Raw genomic sequence first — 18,224 nt, 5'->3', positions numbered from 1 at the left:
ATCCTGTTTTATCAGCCTCCTGAGTAGCTAGGGATTACAGGTGGGGGCTCCTGGCTTCAAGCTTGTATTTAGGTTTTAGAAAGGTAACTGGTAGCTGGGTGCCAATGGCTCTCACCTATAATTCTAGCTACTCAGGAGGCTGAGATCCGAGGATTGCAGTTGGAAGCCAGCCCGAGCAGGAAAGTCCATGAGACTCTTATCTCCAATAAAGTACTCAAAAAAGCGAGAGGTGAATGAATTGTGGCTCAAGAGGTAGAGTGCTAGCCTTGAACAAGGGACAAGAAGCTCAGGGACAGCACCTAGGCCTAAAGTTCAAGCCCCAGGACTGGGGGGGGAGGGGGGGAAATGTAACTGGTAAAAAGAAAAATGATTAAAAAAAAAAAAAAAGTGTGACTGGTAAAGTATGAAAAAAGAATTAGACTGGGAGAGATTGACTTTTATTTTATTTTTTGGTTGTTGGGATTGAACTCAGGGACTGGCTACAGTTAGCATTATCCTCACCTCCAGTCATCAGCTTCACCCAGATCTGAGCACCTCTCTGCCCTAGAGTTCCTGCCATATAGTTGGCCACTCCCTCTCTCTGCCTAGACCTACCTGCGCACTCACCTCACCACTATCCCCAGAGCTACCTACCTGGATAGAGGCAGATGCCACAGTGTTCCTTCTCCCAGGGGAGATATGGCCCCCCCAATAAGCCTTATTGTTGTTTTTGTTTCATTTTGTTTTGTTTTTTTTGCCAGTCCTGGGGCTTGAACTCAGGGCCTGGACACTGTCCTTAAGCCTCTTTTACTCAAGGCTAACATTCTACCACTGGAGTCACAGCGCCACTTCCAGCTTTTTCTGTGTATGTGGTACTGAGGAATCAAACCCAGGGCTTCATGCATGCTAGGCAAGCGCTCTACCACTAAGGCACATACCCAGCCTTAATAAACCTTATAATAATCTTTCTCCTGTGCCTGCCTGCCTCTGCATGGTCCCCTGGGATGGTTGTGATGGATCCTAACAGGCACTGTCCCTGGGCTCTTTAGCTCAAGGCTAGCACTCTACCATTTGAGCCACAGCACCACTTTTGGCTTTTTTGAGTAGTTTATTGGAGATAAGAGTTTCAGGGGACTTTTCTTTCTTTCCTTCCTTCTTTCTTTCTTTCTTTTCCTTCTTTCCTCCCTTCCTTTCTTTCTTTTTCTCTCCCTCCCTTTCTCTCTCTTTCTCGTTTCTTTCATTCCTTCGCTCCTTCTTTTCTTTTCTTTTTTTTTGGTCGGTCATGGGGCTTGAACTCTGGGCCTGAGCGCTGTCCCTCAGCTCTTCAGCTCAAGGCGAGCGCTCAACCACTTGAGCTACAGCGCCACTTCCGGTTTTCTGGTGGTTTATTGGAGATAAGAGTCTCAAGAGGGCTGGGAAGGTGGCTCAGTGGTAGAAGCACATGCCTTGCATGCCAGAGGCTCTGGGTTCGATTCCTCAGCACCACATAAGAAAAAAGCCAGAAGTGGCGCTGTGACTCAAGTGGTAGAGCGCTAGCCTTGAGCTGAAGAGCTGAGGGACAGCACCCAGGCCCAGAGTTCAGGCCCCATGACCATGACCAGACCCAAAAAAAAGAGTCTCACGGTCTCTCCTGCCCGGGCTGGCTTTGAACCTAGATCCTCAGATCTCAACCTCCTGAGTAGCTAGGATTACAGGCGTGAGCCACCAGTGCCCGGCTTTTTCTTTTCTTTTCTTTCTTTCTTTCTTTTTTTTTTTTTTTTTGGGTCCGGTCGTGGGGCCTGCATGCTGTCCCTCAGCTCTTCAGCTCAAGGCTAGCACTCTACCACTTGAGCCATAGCGCTACTTCCGGCTTTTTTTTCTTTTTGCTTATGTGGTGCTGGGGAATTTAACCCAGGGCCTCAGGCATGCAAGGCAAGCACTCTACCACTGAGCCACCTTCCCAGCCCTTTTCTTTCTTTTTCTTTCTTTCTCTCTCTTTTTTCTTTCTTTCTCTTTTCTTTCTTTCTTTCTTTCTCCCCCCCCTCTTCCTTTTCTGGTCATTGGGGTTGAACTCTGCCTGAGCTCTTCAGCTCAAGGCTAGTAATCTACCACTTGAGCCACAGCCCCACTTCCAGCTTTCTCTGAGTAATTTATCGGAGATAAGAGTCTCATGGACTTTCCTGCCTGGGCTGGCTTTGAACCCTGATCCTCAGATCTCAGCCTTCTGAGTAGCTAGGATTACAGGCATGAGCCACTGGTGCCTTGCTAAGACTGAAAACTCTTACAAAGCCTTCTAAAATAATTTAGGTGGAAAAAAGGCCCACCAAGGACTTGAAATAGGCAGTAACAATAAAAAAAAATGGAGCTGAAGGGAAGAAGTTCAGATTATTGGGAATGTACAGCACTTAGTAACACATAGTGTAATTTCTTGTTTTGTTTTGTTTTTTTCCGCCAGTCATGGGTCCTGAACTCTGGGCCTGGGCACTGTCCCTCAGCTCTTCAGCTCAAGGCTAGCGCTCTACCACTGGAGCCACAGCGCCACTTCCAGCTTTCTTGCTTATGTGGTGCTGAGGAATCGAACCCAGGGCCTCATGCATGCAAGGCAAGCACTCTACCACTGAGCCATCTTCCCAGCCCGTAATTTCTTGTTTGTTCTGTGCTTGGGCAGATGAGCAGTTAGCTTAATAGCTACAACTTCTTTTTTTTTTGGTCCGGTTGTGGGGCCTGAACTCTGGACCTGGGCACTGTCCCTCAGCTCTTCAGCTCAAGGCTAGCGCTCTACCACTTGAGCCACAGCGACACTTCCGGCTTTTTTCTTTTTGCTTATGTGGTGCTGGGGAATCGAACCCAGGGCCTCATGCATGCAAGGAAAGTGCTCTACCTCTGAGCCACCTTCCCAGTCCCTAGCTACAACTTCTTGTTGTTGTTTTGTTTTTGCCAGTCCTGGGACTTGAACTCAGGGCCTGGACGCTGTCCCAGAGCTTCTTTTGCTCAGAACTAGCACTCTGCCCTTTGAGTTACAGCACCACTTCTGGCTTTTTTTGTTTATGTGTTGCTGAGTGATCAAACCCAGGGCTTCACACATGCTAGGCAAGCACTCACCACTAAGCCACACTCCCAGCCCAATAGCTACAACTTTTATACTCATGTTTGTATCCTCGGTAACCACTAAGTGAAGAATTGTTGCATTGGTGAAGGTTGGTTGACACTTAGGAAATATGGTAGGGGCAGCAGCTTGGAGGAGCTCAGAAAGGGAGGGAAAGACTTAGGAGAGTGCAGAATCGGGACATAAAACCATGGGTAAGGACAGGGAAGAAGAAGCAAAGGTCAGCCTAGGCTACACAGTGAAACTCTTGTCTCAAAAGGCAAAGCAAAAGGAAATAAAACATTATCTCTGATATCAGATCTCAGATCGCCTCTCTCCTAGCATCAGCTCCCCCACGCCCTGGCCCCCCTTTCGGCAAGCTGTTTCCCGCCACTTGCAGATGGCCCCACCTCTCTGGCTCTCAGAGAGTAAAAGCCCATTAACCGCAGGCCACGCCCTCTCCTTGGCAGCGGCGGCTGTGCTTTCCCTACTCTGCCCAAACGTCGGCGGGGCCACCCCCGAGCGCTAGGCCACACCCACCGCGGAGTCGTCCCTCCCCCCCCGCCCCCCCCCCCCCCGCCTCCCCCAGCCCCGGCTTCCTCGGTCCGCCCCCGCCGCCCCGCCCAGTGTTCCCGCGGCCCGCGCCAGAGGGCGCAGCGAGTCCCGCCGCCGGCGGCCCGGAGCACACACCCCCTCCGCCGCGCGGGCTGGCGGTTCGGAGCCGACGACGCCTCCGCTCCGAGCCTGCGGGGCTGCTCCGGCTCCTACGCCTGAGGGGTCGCGGACCCCCGGATGGCTGCGGAGGGGTCTGAGAGGCCAAGCGTGTGAGCTGGCGGTCATGGAGGCGGAGCCGCGGTCGGCGGCCGGGGCCAGCGAAGGGACGACCCCTGGGCTGGAAGCGGCGCCTCCCGCTGCTCCGGCTCCAGCGAACGCGGCCTCGGGTCGGAACCCGGGGTCCGCGCCGGAGCCTAAGCGAAGGCAGCTCGGGACGCTGCTGCAGCCCACGGTCAACAAGTTCTCCCTCCGGGTGTTCGGCAGCCACAAGGCAGTGGAAATCGAGCAGGAGCGGGTGAAGTCAGCGGGGGCCTGGATCATCCACCCCTACAGCGACTTCCGGTATTGGGGGCCCGGCCAGGAGGGCGGAGGACACTGATCCCACCCCCGTGGGCAGCGACGCGGATGCCAGGCCCGCCCTACCCTCCAGAGTCACCCAGGGGTCCCCGGGTGCAGCAGGAGAATTTCCTCCCCCTACCCAACCTAGGAATTCCTGGGCAGGGTATCCTCGGCCGGAAAGGGCAAGCAAACATCAAGAAATCTCCAGAGGTCTTGTTTTCCCATTGCAGGAACCCCGTAGCCCATCTGGATCACAGGGACTACCCTAGTTTGGAATCTGAAAATTTATATCATATCCCAAGGCTCGGGTCAGCTTGAGGAGAAGTCGAACCCTGCTAGATGCCACCCTCTACCCACCCCCAGCACCTGTCTATCTCAGCTGGATAGGCTACCTAGAGAGATGGGGACCCTGGGAAGGGGTAGGGGTCCTGACCACAGTTCTGGTTGCTGTCCCTGGTGCTGAAGGCGGGTGCTGTGGGGCGGGGCCAAAACTCAAAGCGGTTAAGGCAGCAAAGCAGGACCACCGCCCAGGTGATTCCTCGGGAGAAGGGACTGAAAGTGGGGGTTGGGCCATTTTACAGTCCCCATTAAGCTGTACCTCTACATCAAGGTCGCTAGGGGAGGAGAGCAGCCCTGTCCTTGGGGGAAATGAAGGACAGTTTTTGGATGAGGTGGAGATGTGTGCGGAGCTGCTAACCTGGGAAAAGACAAAGTGTGAAGGAAACACAGTTGGAGATTTAGATTAATTATTGTGCATCCAGAGACATCCACATTAATTGTTCCTTTTGCTCCCATTGTCCTTCCACTTCTCTTTTTACTGCCTGGCTTTCACCTTGCCAGTGCACCTTTTCTAGTCTTCCCTGGATCTTCCTCCCCTCCCCCAGTTCACCCTCAGATTTGTCCCCAGAAGCCACATCCCCCTTATGATTGTGCCTTTTCTCCATCTTCTACTTGCATCACCCGCCGGGCTTGTGACCGCCTGTGAGTCAGGCTGTGAAGATGCACTGATGGCTTAAGCAAACCTTTTCTTCTCTCCCAGTATCTCACAATGCAAGATCTCTCTCCCAGTATCTCACAATGCAGGATCTCTCTCCCAGTATCTCACAATGCAAGATCTTTCTTCAGCAACCCAAAAAGGGGGGGCACGCTAAAGGGTTTGTTTTTTTAATGGAAGCACACAGTTTGAGGGGCTTCCTGGGGACCTTGATTTGGGAATCACCTAGTTCCCTCTCAGGGGCTGAAGGATTGATTTTGCAATCACAGACAGACCGGGTTGTGTTTTGGCTTTATGCTAGGATTAGATGTGTACTAAAATTAAAACCACCATAGGTATTTGAGTCTCTCAGATTATCCACTAATTTTTCTCTGAATGAAGGCTTCACCATGCTCCCTACTGACCTCCTTTTTTCCACAGCTTCTGCCAAAGCAGTCTAGCTTTCCCTTGCCTAGGCTCAACCGGAGTCCCAGTGGGCACACCCAGCAGGTGCAGGGAGGTTAAAAAAGAAAAGGAATGCATAGCTCAAGTCTCACTGCCTTGGGATCTCCTTAGGAGTTCTTCTGTGTGCAGCCATCAAAGGTGCTGGTGTGTGTGGGGGTGGGGTGGGGGTGGAAATCCCTAGAAAGCTTAGTGCTTAGTTCAGTCAGGAGGTAGGGTAATAGACCACCTCACAGAGTAATAGGATTTTATGGGTCCAGTGGTGCTGTAGAGAAGGAATGGATGGGAAAGGCTGAGGAAGACATGAGGTCCTAGACTAGGAATGGTCAGAGAGCTAGAGAATGGTTAGAGAGCTAGAGAAGCAGCAACCTTTTCTCAAATCTGGGACTAAAGGGTGGGTGAGTCATAGCACCAACTACTATTTGTACAGCATTGTCACATCCATTGTCTCGATGGAAAAATTTTAACAACCTTGTGAAGTTAACATAGAGTACTATATCTGCTTTCACAAATTTTAAAATATTTAATAATGATGACACCAATTTCACATAGTAGGGATGAATATATACACATACATATATGTATATCAGGTATATCTGTAATTATAAAGCAAGCTTTTATGTAACAACTATTTATGTTAAGAGGTGTACATTGCTGGGCGCTGGTGGCTCATGATTCTAATCCTATTTGCTCAATAGGCTAAGATCTGAGCATCACAGTTCAAAGCCAGCCTGAGCAGCAAAGTCCAAGAGACTCTTTGTTTTGTTTTGTTTTTGGGTCCGGTCATGGGGCCTGAACTCTGGGTCTGGGCGCTGTCCCTCAGCTCTTCAGCTCAAGGCTAGCACTCTACCACTTGAGCCACAGCGCCACTTCCGGCTTTTTTTTTCTGCTTATGTGGTGCTGAGGAATCGAACCCAGGGCCTCAAGCATGCAAGGCAAGCGCTCTACCACTGAGCCACCTTCCCAGCCCCAGGAGACTTTTATCTCCAATAAACCACCAGAAAACCAGAAGTGATGCTGCAGCTCAAGTGGTAGGAGTATTAGCCTTGAGCTGGAGACCTGAGGGACAGCGCCCAGGCCCAGCGTTCAAGTTCCACAACTGACAAAAAGAAAAAGAAAGAAGGAAAGAAAGAAGGAAAGAAAGAAAGAAAGGAAGGAAGAAAGAAAGAAAGAAGAAGGGAGGGAGGGAGGGAAGAAGGAAGGAACCTGAGATTCGTATCTACAATTAATTACAAACACACACACACACACACACACACACACACACACACACACACACACACACACACACACACACACACACACACAAACGGCTTGTAAGTGGAGCTGTGGCTGAAGTGCCAGTCTTGAGCAAAAAAAAGCTCAGTGTCCAGAGTGTCTGAGGCCTGAGCTCAAGCCCTAGGAACATGAGAAAAAAGAGGTATATATTGCTATCATTGTAGAAGCCTCACTAAGCGATGTCTCACATTCCCAAATCCTTTTTTCTTTTCTTTTCTTTTTTTTTTTGGGTCCGGTCATGGGGCCTGAACACTGGGCCTGGGCGCTGTCCCTCAGCTCTTCAGCTCAAGGCTAGCACTCTACCACTTGAGCCACAGCACTACTTCCGGCTTTCAAACCCAGGGCCTCATGCATGCAAGGCAAGCGCTCTACCACTGAGCCACCTTCCCAGCCCATCCTTTTTTCTTTTTGCAGTACTAGGGCATGAACTCAGGTCCTCACACTTTTTTTTTTTGTCAGTCCTGGGGTTTGAACTCAGGGCCTAGGCACTGTCCCTTGGCTTCTTTTGTTCAAGGATAGCACTCTGCCACTTGAGTCATAGTGCCACTTCCAGCCTTTTCTGTTTATGTGGTACTGAGGAATTGAACCCAGAGCTTCATGCATGCTAGGTAAGCACTCTACCACTGAGCCACATTTCCAAACCACCCTCCCTCCCCCACCCTTTTTTTTTTTTTTTTGTCGGTCGTGGGGCTTGAACTCTGGGCCTGGGCACTGTCTCTCAGCTCTTCAGCTCAAGACGAGCGCTCTACCACTTGAGCCACAGCGCCACTTCCTGTTTTCTGGTGGTTTATTGGAGATAGGTCTCTCCTGCCTGGGCTGGCTTTGAACCTTGATCCTCAGATCTCAGCCTCCTGAGTAGCTAGGATTACAGGCGTGAGCCACCAGCGCCCCGGCTTTTTTTTTTTTTTTTTGTCAGTTGTGGGGCTTGAGCTCAGGGTCGGGACTCTGTTCTGTAACTTTTTTTGCTCAAGGCTAGCACTCTATCACTTTGATCCACAACACCACTTCTGTTTTCTGTTGATTAATTGAGATAAGAGTGTCACAGGGACTTTTCTGCCCAGAGTAGCTTTGAACTGCCATCCTCAGATCTCAGATCTCAGCCTCTTTTTTTTTTTTTCTCAGTTGTGGAGCTTGAACTCTTGGCCTGGGTGCTGTCCCTCAGTTCTTCAACTGGTTTTCTGAGTAGTTTATTGGAGATAAGAGTCTCACGGACTTTCATGCTCAGGCAGGCTTCGAACTGAGATCCTCAGATCTAGCCTCCTAAGTAGCTAGGATTACAGGCATGAGCCACCGGCACCTGGCAGATCTCGGCCTTTTGAGTAGTTTAGGATTACAGGCATAAGCCAACCAGCAACCAGTGGGCCTTACACTCTTGATTAACTTGTCTTTGCTGAAGGCTGGCAGTCTACCATTTGAACAATGCTTCCACTTCTAGGTTTTTACTCCTTAATTGAAGATACAAGTCTCTCAAATTTATCTGCTAGACTAGCTCTGAACTTCCTATGTAGATTTGTGTGTGTGTGTGTGTGGAGGGAGGATTATGTTGAAAATTGAACTTGTGCCCAGTGCTGGTGGCTCATACCTGTAATCCTAGCTACTCAGGAGGCTGAGATCCAAGGATCACTGTTCAAAGCCAGCCAGGATAGGAAAGTTCATGAGACTCTTATCTCCAATTAGCCACCAGAAAACTAGAGTGGAGCTGTGGCTGTGCTAGCATGCTAGCCTTGAGCAAAAAGAACTCAGGGGCAGCACCTAGCCCCTGAGTTCAAGTCCCCTGACTGACACACACACACAAAGAACTTGTGGCCTAGACCAGGCTAAGTATATAATGCTGCTGCTGCTGCTCCTCCTCCTCCTCCTCCCCCTCCCCCTCCCCCTCCTCCTCTTCTTCTTCTTCATCTTTGTCATCGTAGGGCTTGAACTCTGGGCTTGGGTGCTATCCCTCAGCTCTTTAGCTCAAGGCGAGCGCTCTACCACTTGAGCCACAGTGCCACTTCTGGTTTTCTAGTGGTTTATTGGAGATAAGAGTCTCATGGACTTTCCTGCCCGGGCTGGCCTTGAACCATGAACCTCAGATCTCAGCCTCCTGAGTAGCCAGGATTACAGGCGTGAGCCACTGGCACCTGGCTTCTTATTTATTTTTATTTTTAGTAAGTTTTTTTATTGTGATAATACCATATAGAGAGGTTACAATTACATGAGCATTCCTCCTCCTCCTCCTCCTCCTCCTCCTCCTCCTCCTCCTCCTCCTCCTCCTCCTCCTCCTCCTCCTCCTCCCCCTCCTCCTCCTCCTCCTCCTCCCCCTCCTCCTCCTCCTCCTCCTCCTCCTCCTCCTCCTCCTGCTGCTGCAGGGCATTGAAATCTGGGCCTGGGTGCTGTCCCTCAGCTCTTCTGCTCAAGACTAGCACTCTAGCACTTGAGCCTTAGCACCACTTCTGGCCTTTTCTGCTTATGTGGTGCTAAGGAATTGAACCCAGGGCCTCATGCGTGCAAGGTAAGCACTCTACCACTGAGCCACCTTCCCAGCCCCATTCCTGAGCTTCTTTTGCTCAAGGCTAGAACTCTACCACTTGAGCCACAGTGTCACTTCCAGCTTTTTCTATGTGGTACTGAGGAATTGAACCCAGAGCTCATGCATGATAGCCAAGCACTCTACAAATAAGCAACATTCCCAGCCCCTCTGGGACTCTTTAATTTCTAAAACAGTTTTGTTACTTTTCTGTGAATTCTAAAGCAATGTATATAGTTTAGTTTTGCCTGGTTTTGAAACATAGTGCCAGTGGAATCATTTGGATATGTATCATATTTCTTTGCATCTGGATATATATCATGTTTCTTTGTTTCTTCTGCTCAACATTGAATTTGAGAGATCCACCTCTACTACTACTGAATGTAGCTATAGTTGAGTGGTTTCCTAGATATAGAGTGAATATGTTGCAGCATATTTATATGTAGGATTTTTTTCCTTTGGTGACGCTGAAACTCATAGTATTTTGCCTAGTAGGCATGTTGTCAGCTCCTTTCTTGTCTTACCTACATTTTCTATAGATAGTCATTTGAATTGTACCAAATTTAATCCTGCTGTAGGTTTCCTATAAATATGTCTTGGAGCACATTCCCTAAAGTGCATGTGTTCCTAGGGACAGAATTGTTGCTCTGCAGGGAATGCAAATGTTTCACTTAACTAAATGATGTGGAACTAGTTTCCCAAATGATGGTCCTAATTTTCCCTCCTAGTGACCATTAATCTATATTCTAATCTATATTCCGCCCCCTCTTTCTTGGCAGTGTCAGACCTCTGTCCTTGTTGTACTGGTGAAACATCACCTTGGTCTTACTCTGCATTTCAATCCTCTCTTAGGTTTTACTGGGATCTGATCATGCTGCTGCTGATGGTGGGAAACCTCATCGTACTGCCAGTGGGTATCACCTTTTTCAAGGAGGAGAACTCCCCACCCTGGATTGTCTTCAACGTCCTCTCTGACACTTTCTTCTTGCTGGATCTGGTGCTCAACTTCCGAACGGGCATTGTAGTGGAGGAGGGCTCTGAGATACTGTTGGCACCACGTGCCATCCGCACTCGCTATCTGCGTACCTGGTTCCTGGTTGACCTCATCTCCTCTATCCCAGTGGATTACATTTTCCTAGTGGTGGAGCTAGAGCCAAGGCTGGATGCTGAGGTCTACAAAACAGCGAGAGCATTGCGCATCGTTCGCTTTACCAAGATCCTCAGCCTGCTGCGACTGCTCCGCCTCTCCCGCCTCATCCGCTACATACACCAGTGGGAGGAGGTGGGGTGGGGAGGTGGGCAGGGGGGCTTGCAGATTCCTCAGTGGGAGGGTGCTGTGGGTGGGGATCCTGGTGACTTTATGGGATGGGGCAGGTAGATGAGGCTTCCATGGAAGAATTGACAGGAACAGAATAAGTGTTGGACGAATGAGGCCTGGGGCAGGGCAGGGGGTGCTGGAGGGTAATGCACAGCAGCTGGATAAACACTTTAGAGCTAGTTGATGGCTAGGTAGAAGATGGATGGAAAGAAGACGTTGCTAATTCAGGGCAGCAGAGTTCAGTGGTTGGGAGTACAGGTTCTAAAAATCTCATTTCCTGGCTGGGAATGTGCCTTAGTGGTAGAGTGCTTGCCCAGCATGCATGAAGCCCTGGGTTTGATTCCTCAGTTCCCATAAACAGAAAAGGCCAGATGTAACACTGTGGCTCAAGTGGTAGAGTACTAGCCTTGAGCAAAAGAAGCTCAGGGACAGTGCCTAGGTACTGAGTTCAAGCCCCAGGACTAGCAAACAAACTCATTTCCTGGGGGTCAGATCCTAATTTTTAAAATCTAAAATATATACAAGACTGATTCTTACTCTCTAAGATGGTAATCATATATTTAATTATGATTTAGTTGAAGGATTAAAGGAGTTAATTCGTATAAAGCACTTAGAAAGGCATCTGTAGCCTAGTAAGTTCTCAGCAAATTAGTTGTTATGATTACTTTTGTTGGAGAGGAAGAGCTGCCTGCTCTAATTCTTTTTTTTTTCTTTGGTCCGGTCGTGGGGCCTGAACTCTGGGCCTGGGCGCTGTCCCTCAGCTCTTCAGCTCAAGGCTAGCGCTCTACCACTTGAGCCACAGCGCCACTTCCGGCTTTTTTCTTATGTGGTGCTGAGGAATCAAACCCAGGGCCTCAGGCATGCAAGGCAAGCACTCTACCATTGAGCCACCTTCCCAGCCCCATGCCTGCTCTCATTCTTATACACTTGGCCTGGACCTTACATTGTGAAAAGCCCCCTTCTCCTCTTTTCTAGGCTACATCTGTGCAGCTTATGCAGCAGACCAGTTTGAGTCTCTGCTGTGGCACTTACTATGTGATTCTAGGCACTTGATTGGCCTCACTTTTCCTATCTACGAGATGAAAATAATAACACAACCTACTTTGTATTAGTTCTGTGTGCATGCATGCGCATGCTATAAAACTGTACAAAAAAATAGTAGCCACATTTTTTTAATTCAGGGAAGCTGGGGCAAGAGAGAAGTTCAAAGAGAATTTGCAAGGCTAGGACTGGAGGAGGACTAGCAGGGAGGGGTTCCTGTCCACAGCAGCCCTTCCTCGGACTCCTCAGATCTTTCACATGACCTATGACCTGGCCAGCGCTGTGGTTCGCATCTTCAACCTCATTGGGATGATGCTGCTCCTCTGTCACTGGGATGGCTGTCTGCAGTTCCTGGTCCCCATGCTGCAGGACTTTCCTCCCGACTGCTGGGTCTCCATGAACCGCATGGTGGTGAGAAGCCCCCACAGCTCTGCCACTCCTGGGCTTTCTAAGGGCTCTTCTGACCAAGTAACAGGGATGGACCTGGGAGCAGGAGGTCAGAGATAATCAACAGAGAAGATAAGAGGAGGTGGGCTGGAGGGAGGTGAAAGGAGAGAGTTCCAGATGGAGTCCTTGTGTGTTAGAGGGAGCGGGCAAGTAAAGGAAGCCTAGGCAGAAACTGAGGTCCCCCCAAGTTGCAAAACAGGCCCCTTGTGCTTCAAGGGACTCCACAATCAAACAAGTGTCTCCTGAAGGAAGGTCTGAAGTAGAAGGACTCAAAGAGAAAAAGAGGCAGCTAAAGAGTGAGGTTCTGAGGGACCCATGCCCAGATCTACAATGTACTCTGCCCCCCAGAACCATTCGTGGGGCCGCCAGTATTCCCACGCCCTGTTCAAGGCCATGAGCCACATGCTGTGCATTGGCTATGGGCAGCAGGCACCTGTAGGCATGCCTGACGTCTGGCTCACCATGCTCAGCATGATTGTGGGTGCCACGTGCTACGCCATGTTCATCGGTCATGCCACTGCACTCATCCAGTCCCTGGACTCTTCCCGGCGTCAGTACCAAGAGAAGGTCAGCAGGGACAGGAGAGGGAAGGGGTGGGCATGGAGAGGTGCTGAAAATTGGGTAGCTCAACTTAAGGCCCATTTTGATAAGCCTCTATGTTCTTCCCTGCCTCATGACCATTTGTCCCATTCCCTATGTGAACCTTTTCCTTATTTGGGCTGAATTTTGTTATTGGACCCCTCCTCTGCTCATATCTGGGTTTTTCGGTGACTGCTGTGTGTCTTCCCTATATTTACCATTATCGATATGTCCTCTGTGGCTCTGTGTGTCCATGTCTGGCTCAATGTTTTACCCCTCTTGGTCTGACCTGCGTCTATGACCTTTCACCTCCCCCTCCCTTGTTCTGGCTCTATGTCTGTATACTTTTTCTGCTGACAATGGGTTGGCCCTCCAGTACAAGCAGGTGGAGCAGTACATGTCCTTCCACAAGCTGCCAGCTGACACACGGCAGCGCATCCATGAGTACTACGAGCATCGCTACCAGGGCAAGATGTTTGATGAGGAGAGCATCCTAGGCGAGCTGAGCGAGCCACTGCGGGAGGTGGGCCAGGGCTGGGCTGGGCTGGGCTCTGAGGGTGGGGCTTATCAAGGATCCTGGCTTCTAGGGTGCTGTCTGGGAGTAGGAAACACTGGTCTACAGATGCTCCTGTGAGGAGTGAAGCCTTTAGAGGCCCTTACAGAGACCAGGTGTTAGAAGGGCTTCTTAGGTCTTTCTTGAAGGTCTTGTGGGAGTGAAATATATATGGAGGAAAGACTTCAGGGGGTTCTATTTGGGAGAAGTGTTTCCATGAGGACCCATGGGAGTGTTCTGAAGACTGGAGCTTAGGGATGGTTCCAAGTCCCCTGCAATAATCCCTAGCCGTTTTCAGGTCTTGATCTAGGGGTGCAATATCTGGAGACAGATGGGTTAGGTGGGGACATCTTGGGATGAGGGGAGTACACAGCCAGTTAACAAGCCTCTTTTCTGCCCAGGAGATCATTAACTTCACCTGTCGGGGCCTAGTAGCCCACATGCCTCTGTTTGCCCATGCTGACCCCAGCTTCGTCACCGCAGTGCTCACCAAGCTACGCTTTGAGGTCTTCCAGCCAGGAGACCTCGTGGTGCGTGAGGGCTCCGTGGGCAGGAAGATGTACTTCATCCAGCATGGGCTGCTCAGCGTGCTGGCACGTGGTGCCCAGGACACCCGCCTCACTGATGGATCCTACTTTGGGGGTCAGCAAGCCTCAGGGAGGAGGTGGGGGTAGTTGCAAACATTGGACAGATGGAAGCTACTCCTTGGAACAGGGTCCCTATCTAGCTATGCAACCAAATTCCAGGTCCTCACCAGACCTATGCAATAAGAATCTCTAGGCCTAGGGCCTGGAGCTGTGTTTTTAAAAAAAGGTTCCTTGGAGACCAGGTGTAGTGACTCATGTCTGTAATTATAACTAATTGGGAAGTGGAGATCCAGAGGATTGTAGTTGGAGGCCAGCTTGTGCAAAATGTTGGTCTTGATGGTTCAAAGCCAGACACGGCAGGGAAGTCCATGAGACTCTTATCTCCAATAAACCACTCAGAAAACTGGAAGTGGCGCTGTGGCTCAAGTGGTAGAGCGCTAGCCTTGAACTAGAGAGTTGAGGGACAGAGCCCAGGCCCAGAGTTCAAGCCTTACAACAGACCAAAAAAAAAAAAGTTGATCTTAGCCAATAAAAAAAATTAGTGTGGTGCTACACACTTGTCATCCCAACTATCTAGGCAGAATAAATAGTCTAGACCAGCTCTCATAATGAGACTGTCTTTGAAAGATAAAAATTAGACACCAGGAGAGCACACCTGTAATTCTAGTTGTTTGGGACATTCAAAACCAGCCTGGCAGAAAAGTCTTAAGAGAAATTAACCAGGAAAACAATATGGTGCTCGTTGGTCATGCCTGTAATCCTAGCTCAATCTTCAGTTCCAGCCTCCTGAGTAGCTAGGAGCATCTATGAGACTCATCTCCAATTAGCCACCAAAAAAAGCCAGAAGTAGAGCTGTGGTTCCAGTGGTAGAGTGCTAGCCTTGAGCAGAAAAGCTCAGGGACAGCACCCACACCTTGAGTTCAAGCCCCAGTTCAAGCCCACATACAAATACAAAACATGTCCCAGTATTGGCACAAAAATAAGGTGGAGATAGCAGTTTGACACAGGTGTGACAGTGTCCTTCCTAGCACGAAGCCCTGAGTTGAAACCAAATGAACCAAACAAATAAATTTAAAAAACCCAACCCTCAGGAGATTCCAATGCATAGCCCTAACCTTGAGGCCTTTTATGGCCCAAGCAGTAAAATTCAGGATCCCTATGGGTTAAGAAAAAGATAGGAATGAAGCCCAGCTATCTCAGGGACCTGAGGTTTGACCTGGTGGTATGATCTATGGACCCAGCATGTGACAATGAGGAACAGTTCTGCCAACTGCTGCCCAAAGTGAGGCTCAAAACGTCAGTCCCCAAGCCATCAATCCCATCATGTTTCACATGGCTTCCTTTTAGCTCTGCTTTTCTCCTCTAAGGAGCTCCTTGGTGGTCATTCAAAGGAGTGGGCAGAGAAGATACACAGACATAGTTACCCCGGGTCTATCCCTGAGTATAAAGCAATGGGACTGAGGATTAAGGTGGAGTAGCGAGGAGTCTTGGAGTCAGCAAAACCAGCCTATTTGTCAGCTGCAACTTGGAGAGCATGAGAAGGACAGAGAGCCATTTTCAGACATTGGGAAGGTCAATGCTTGGAATATTTGGTATCCTGGGGTAAGAGTAATCATTAGTTTCTCCAAGTTTAACAAGGAGTCAGAATTCTGGGTTAGGATCTACAGGCCCTGTAAGAGGGAGCTCATGGGGAAAGGGAGCTTTGGGAAAGGGGTCCTGAGCCTTCCAACTTCTGCAGAGATCTGCCTGCTGACTCGGGGCCGGCGCACAGCCAGCGTGAGGGCTGACACCTACTGCCGCCTCTACTCACTCAGTGTGGATCACTTCAATGCTGTGCTGGAAGAGTTCCCCATGATGCGACGGGCTTTTGAGACCGTGGCCATGGATCGCCTGCGCCGCATCGGTGAGGCCTGTCCACCCCATCTGCTCTGCACCTCTTTCTATCTCTGTAGCAGGAAGTCTAGGTTCTGGTGCTCTGGCACCACATCCCAACCCACCCAGTCCCAGCAAATGCCCCAACAGACATTTTAGTACTGAGGCACATCATCCTCAGTCCTGATCTCAGCATGTTGTGCCCATGGCTATAATATCAACCTTCCTTATGCCTTGAGTCCTGAGTATCAGCCTCTGAACCAGACTATCTCCAATTCATATTCTTTTCCTTCAGCCCTGTCTTCCAAGATCTACCCCCTCCCCAGAGCCATCGCTGTACTCCTGACTCTCATTCCCCACACCCTCCACTCCATCCTGTTACCCTCAAATACTTTGAAATCCAGCTTCCATCTTGGATTCCTTTCTAACTCCTCTCTGCTGGGACATCTTCTAGGCAAGAAGAATTCCATCCTGCAGAGGAAGCGCTCTGAGCCGAGTCCCAGCAGCAGTGGTGGCATCATGGAGCAGCATTTGGTGCAACACGACAGGGACATGGCTCGGGGTGTCCGTGGCTTGGCCCCAGGCACAGGAGCCCGGCTAAGTGGAAAACCAGTGCTGTGGGAGCCACTGGTACATGCCCCCCTTCAAGCAGCTGCCATGACGTCCAATGTGGCCATTGCCCTGACTCACCAGCGGGGTTCTCTGCCCCTCTCCCCTGACTCTCCAGCCACTCTTCTTGCTCGCTCTGCTCGCCGCTCGGCAGGATCCCCAGCCTCCCCACTGGTGCCTGTCCGAGCTGGTCCTCTGCTGGCCAGGGGACCTTGGGCATCCACCTCCCGTCTGCCTGCCCCACCTGCCCGAACACTCCATGCCAGCCTATCCCGGGCTGGGCGCTCCCAGGTGTCTCTGCTGGGCCCACCCCCAGGAGGAGGTGGAAGGCGGCTAGGACCCCGGGGTCGCCCACTCTCAGCCTCCCAACCTTCTCTGCCTCAAAGGGCAACAGGTGATGGCTCTCCTGGGCGAAAAGCTTCTGGAAGTGAGCGTCTGCCCCCCTCAGGGCTCCTGGCCAAGCCTCCAGGGACAGCACAAGCACCCAGGTCATCAGTGCCAGAACCAGCCACCCCCCGGGGCCCCCAGCTCTCTGCCAACATGTGAAATCCTTGGTCATATTGGCCTTAGCTCTTAGGGTGCAATAGTGTGTCTATGCCCAAGGGCAGTTGCCCCTTGGGAAACACCAAGGGGTCCTACAACACTGCCCTATGGGAATGTCTCCCCCTTACTGCCATGAAGATGTTTTGTGTCCTCAACCCAAGCAGCCACAGCCTGTCTGACATCCTAATTCATTCACTCATTTGTCATATGTATACGAGTGCCTGCCATGTTCAAGGCACTGTGTCAGACACTGTAGGTCTCCACTGCCAAGTAGAAGTGACTCAGAGCCCTCTGATAAGGGTATCCCTCCCAGCCATGGTCCTGCCAGGTGCAGGCCCTGGCTCTTGACCCTGCCTTTACTAAGCACAAGTACTTGCCACCGCCATCACTGCCAAGTAACTAGATGTCTCTTTCCTTGTCTGTGATACTACAGGCTCTGTCTGGCTTGTTTATCTTCCTGTCCCCTGCCTGGCGTGTTTATCTTAGCATAGCTGTCAGTTACCTGTGCCCCCATTACTGCCAACAGAGGTCTTGTGTCCTAAGTGTGGGCATCTACCTTTGCCCCTCACTGCCACCTCTGGACCCTAGAGTCTATACTCTGAGTGGGAACATGCATCTCCCTCCAAGTTCCCAGCAGTCTCTGTCTGTGTGGTAGAACAGTCTTTATAAACCTGGAGCTTCCTCTCCCCCGTGCCTCTTACCCCTGTGGTGTCCCCCACTTAAAAATAAGGGAAACTTAACACTTTATTTAGTGTGCCAGCCTAGATCCCCCCAGGTTGGGGGCAAGTGGTTACATTCTTACATGGCTTTTCTTTTTTGTCCCTCTTTGTTTATGTGTCTTATTTATTGTCATTTATTAAGTTTATTTATTCACTTACTAATCTAACATTATCGATTCATTTTGTTCTCTCATTCCTTTGTTGTCTGTCCACACACACACATACACACACACACACACACACACACACACACACACACACACACATCTCCCTAGTAGGAAGATGGGAGGAGTAGAAGGAGGCAGGGCCCCTCCATGCCATCTCTATGCTCACTAAATGCCATCAGCAGCAATACTGTAACCTTCTCCTTATCCAGATAGTAGCACTAGGGGCCTCCCAAGAGGGGGAAGTTGATGTGTCTACCTTTAGGTTTGCTGGTGCTGCAGGAGTAAGGGGAGGCACTGAGGCCTCCATGCCTGGGGAAGAGCAGGCCATCCAGCCTCTCTGCCTTCTCAGGGACTAGGGTAATCCCTTACCTACCCACATTGTCCCTTCTACACTGCAGCGTAGAAGAATGT

At 50.4% G+C, this 18,224-nt stretch overlaps 1 protein-coding gene across 1 annotated transcript; it reads left to right on the top strand.

Annotated features, from left to right (window-relative positions):
- The first annotated feature begins 3,754 nt into the window (after nt 1-3,754).
- On the top strand, nt 3,755-17,555 carry Hcn3 (hyperpolarization activated cyclic nucleotide gated potassium channel 3). Its single transcript, XM_042681961.1, has 8 exons — nt 3,755-4,159; nt 10,231-10,660; nt 11,987-12,148; nt 12,533-12,751; nt 13,140-13,286; nt 13,718-13,958; nt 15,642-15,806; nt 16,230-17,555. Exons 1-8 carry the CDS (start codon nt 3,882-3,884, stop codon nt 16,928-16,930), a joined length of 2,343 nt encoding a protein of 780 aa, XP_042537895.1. The 5' UTR covers nt 3,755-3,881; the 3' UTR covers nt 16,931-17,555.
- Nucleotides 17,556-18,224: the final 669 nt, after the last annotated feature.

The sequence above is a fragment of the Dipodomys spectabilis genome, unplaced genomic scaffold, assembly GCF_019054845.1.
Source record: "Dipodomys spectabilis isolate Male_0828 unplaced genomic scaffold, ASM1905484v1 ptg000069l, whole genome shotgun sequence".
Classification (NCBI taxonomy): Eukaryota; Metazoa; Chordata; class Mammalia; order Rodentia; family Heteromyidae; genus Dipodomys; species Dipodomys spectabilis.
The sequence above is the reverse complement of the archived record's forward strand: the minus strand, read 5'-3'. Positions and strand labels throughout refer to the sequence as shown.

What these genes read in the sequence shown, in the direction of transcription:
- Hcn3 (XM_042681961.1), top strand. Translation starts at nt 3,882, where the DNA reads ATGGAGGCGGAGCCGCGGTCGGCGGCCGGGGCCAGCGAAGGGACGACC. An exon ending in TGATGGATCCTACTTTGGGG is followed by an intron (nt 13,959 to 15,641) that starts GTCAGCAAGCCT and finishes CAACTTCTGCAG; the next exon opens with AGATCTGCCTGCTGACTCGG. An exon ending in GGATCGCCTGCGCCGCATCG is followed by an intron (nt 15,807 to 16,229) that starts GTGAGGCCTGTC and finishes GACATCTTCTAG; the next exon opens with GCAAGAAGAATTCCATCCTG.